General features: G+C 41.9%; 1 protein-coding gene across 1 annotated transcript; it reads left to right on the top strand.

The window, feature by feature from the left end:
• Positions 1-344: 344 nt before the first annotated feature.
• Positions 345-1,192, top strand: LOC120295618 (L-type lectin-domain containing receptor kinase IX.1-like). Its single transcript, XM_039316876.1, has 2 exons — positions 345-477; positions 545-1,192. Exons 1-2 carry the CDS (start codon positions 461-463, stop codon positions 1,077-1,079), a joined length of 552 nt encoding a protein of 183 aa, XP_039172810.1. The 5' UTR covers positions 345-460; the 3' UTR covers positions 1,080-1,192.
• Positions 1,193-2,440: the final 1,248 nt, after the last annotated feature.

Genomic DNA, 2,440 nt, shown 5'->3' with positions numbered 1-2,440 from the left:
TTCATGGGAGTTCACTTCAAACTTGGATGTTGTACGTCCCCCATCAACAGATACATAAAAAAAAAGGGTAAAATCTAAGATGTACAGGTTGATAACATTGATCACAATTCCCGTAGCTTGTCTCTTGTTGGTTATTTCAGTAGGTTCTTCCTTATTTATGATCAAGATGAGAAAAAAAATGTGAGTTTCAGGCTCTGACTCACATTGACAAAGAGAAAGGAGCATGGCCACTGAAATTCTCTTATCAAGAGTTGTTTGTTGCTACAAATGGCTTTGCAAATGATCGAAGACTTGGCCAAGGAGGGTCTGGCCAAGTTTACAGAGGATTTTTGAACTGTCTAGATCGTCTAGTCGCCATCAAAAGAATCTATGCGGAATCCAGACATTCGAAGAAGGTGTTCACCAACGAAGTGAAGATAATAAGCCATATGAAGCACCGAAATCTAGTGCAATTTATTGGATGGTGCCAGGAGGAAGGTGAATATTTGCTTGTTTATGATTTTATGCCTAATGGTAGCCTTGATAATCATCTCTTTGGAACCAGGAAAAGTCTGCCATGGTATGTGAGGTACAAGATCGCTCTAGGACTGGCGTTGGCCCTTAATTATCTTCATGAAGAACTAGAGCAATGCGTTCTTCATAGAGATGTAAAAGCCGCCAACATATTACTCGACACAAACTTCAACACTAAGCTCGGCGACTTTGGAGTGGCTAAGCTTGTTGACCCCCAATCGAGGACTCAAATGACGGATGTGGTAGGGACATGCGGCCATCTGGCACTAGAATATATAAGTGAAGGGAGGGCTACTAAAGAGTCTGACATGTTCAGCTTCAGTGTTGTGGCTCTAGAAATCGTTTGTGGTAGGAGGACATATGAGGAAGGTGAATTTCATGTTCCACTGCGCAAGTGGGTTTGGCAGCTTTACCTTGCTAGAAACATGCTTGAAGCAGCAGATGAAACATTGGGTTCGAGTTTCGATAGGAAGGAAATGGAATGCTTGATGATGGTGGGACTGTGGTGTGTGCATCTAGATCCCAAGATGAGGCCAAAAGCAGGACAAGTTATAAGATTTCTTTAGCTAGAAGTGTGGCATCCCAAAATTCATGACGACCTCTAGTTACATTAAAGTCTATGAATAGGTGATGGAAGTACCATTAAGTTATTTTATAGCCATTTAATCCATAATTTGCAATAAGATTTATGGCCAAGCTTTTAATGGATAATTATTTGATAGGAAAGAAAATCCTATCATTGGCCATGTGTTTTATAAATTGGAATTTATGGATTTATGATTTCAAGTTTTATGGCCATATGAAATTGTAATTTAGTATTTATATAAGTGGGGATTTAAGGTAAATTATTAAAAGTAAAAATGGACTTATTTAAGAAAATTTTGGGCCATTTAAGCTTGGACTTTAGGCCCAAGTGTGTTGGCCTAAAGTGGGCCAAGAGGCCCGGCCCAAGGAGCCCATGAAGTGGTCGACCAAGCTGGCCCAAGATTGGCCCAAGAAGAAGGCCCATCAACCTTGCATGTAATCGGACAAGTGGCATGAAGGGGTTATCCAAGTGTCTTCGGCAAGGGAGACACTTGTCTCCTCCTTGGGGACAAGTGTCCCCCATGCAAAATGAGGATGCATGCAAGTATTTAATCAACCAAAAAGAAAGAGAGAGAGAGAGAGAGGGAGTGGCTGGTTTTGAGAGAGTGAGAGAGAGAGAGAGAGAGAGTTGCGAGAGAGTGAGGAGCCGAGAGGGAGAGGGAGAAGCCGAGTGAGGGAGGAGGTCCGCTCGTCCGTCACCGTCCGTCCGCTCGTTCGTCGCCGTCCATGTGCCGTCGTTTGTTCGATTTTGGAGGCAAGTTGGGATCTATATTCTGCTCTTGCATGTTGTGTCTTGCTTGTGTGTTTGAATGGTGGTGAATCTCGGACGTTTAGGGTGTGAGAAACCGAAGCTTGAGTGTGTTGTTCTTGAAAATGTGTTCTGTTTTGAGTGAGCCGCCTGACCCAGAATTTTGTAGAGGCTTGAATGTGTGTTTTGAGTTGGATTTTGACTTTTACTTCTTCATAAAAGTTGTAGAAAACATCTCAAAGTATAACATACTAAAATTTGAGACAAAATGGCTGAGTTTTAAGGGGTGAAACCCTTCCTCTACGAAGACGCTAGATCTGGAACTGTTTTGTTGACCTCTTGGTGGTTTTGTGTGTTGCATGTTACTTTTTTACCGAGAATATCACTTTGACTTCTTCATACACGTTGTAGAGAACATCATAAAGACTAACATACTCAAATTTGAGGTAAAATGAACAAGTGTAGCCTAGTGAAACGATTTCCTTTTGAAGACGGCAGATCTGGAAGTACGGTACTGGACTCCCGAGACTTCGTGGACTATATGGTGACTATAATTTGAGAATCTCACCTAGATCCCTTAATTAAAGTTGTAGG

Source organism: Eucalyptus grandis, chromosome 7 (assembly GCF_016545825.1).
Source record: "Eucalyptus grandis isolate ANBG69807.140 chromosome 7, ASM1654582v1, whole genome shotgun sequence".
Taxonomy (NCBI): domain Eukaryota; kingdom Viridiplantae; phylum Streptophyta; class Magnoliopsida; order Myrtales; family Myrtaceae; genus Eucalyptus; species Eucalyptus grandis.
The sequence above is the reverse complement of the archived record's forward strand: the minus strand, read 5'-3'. Positions and strand labels throughout refer to the sequence as shown.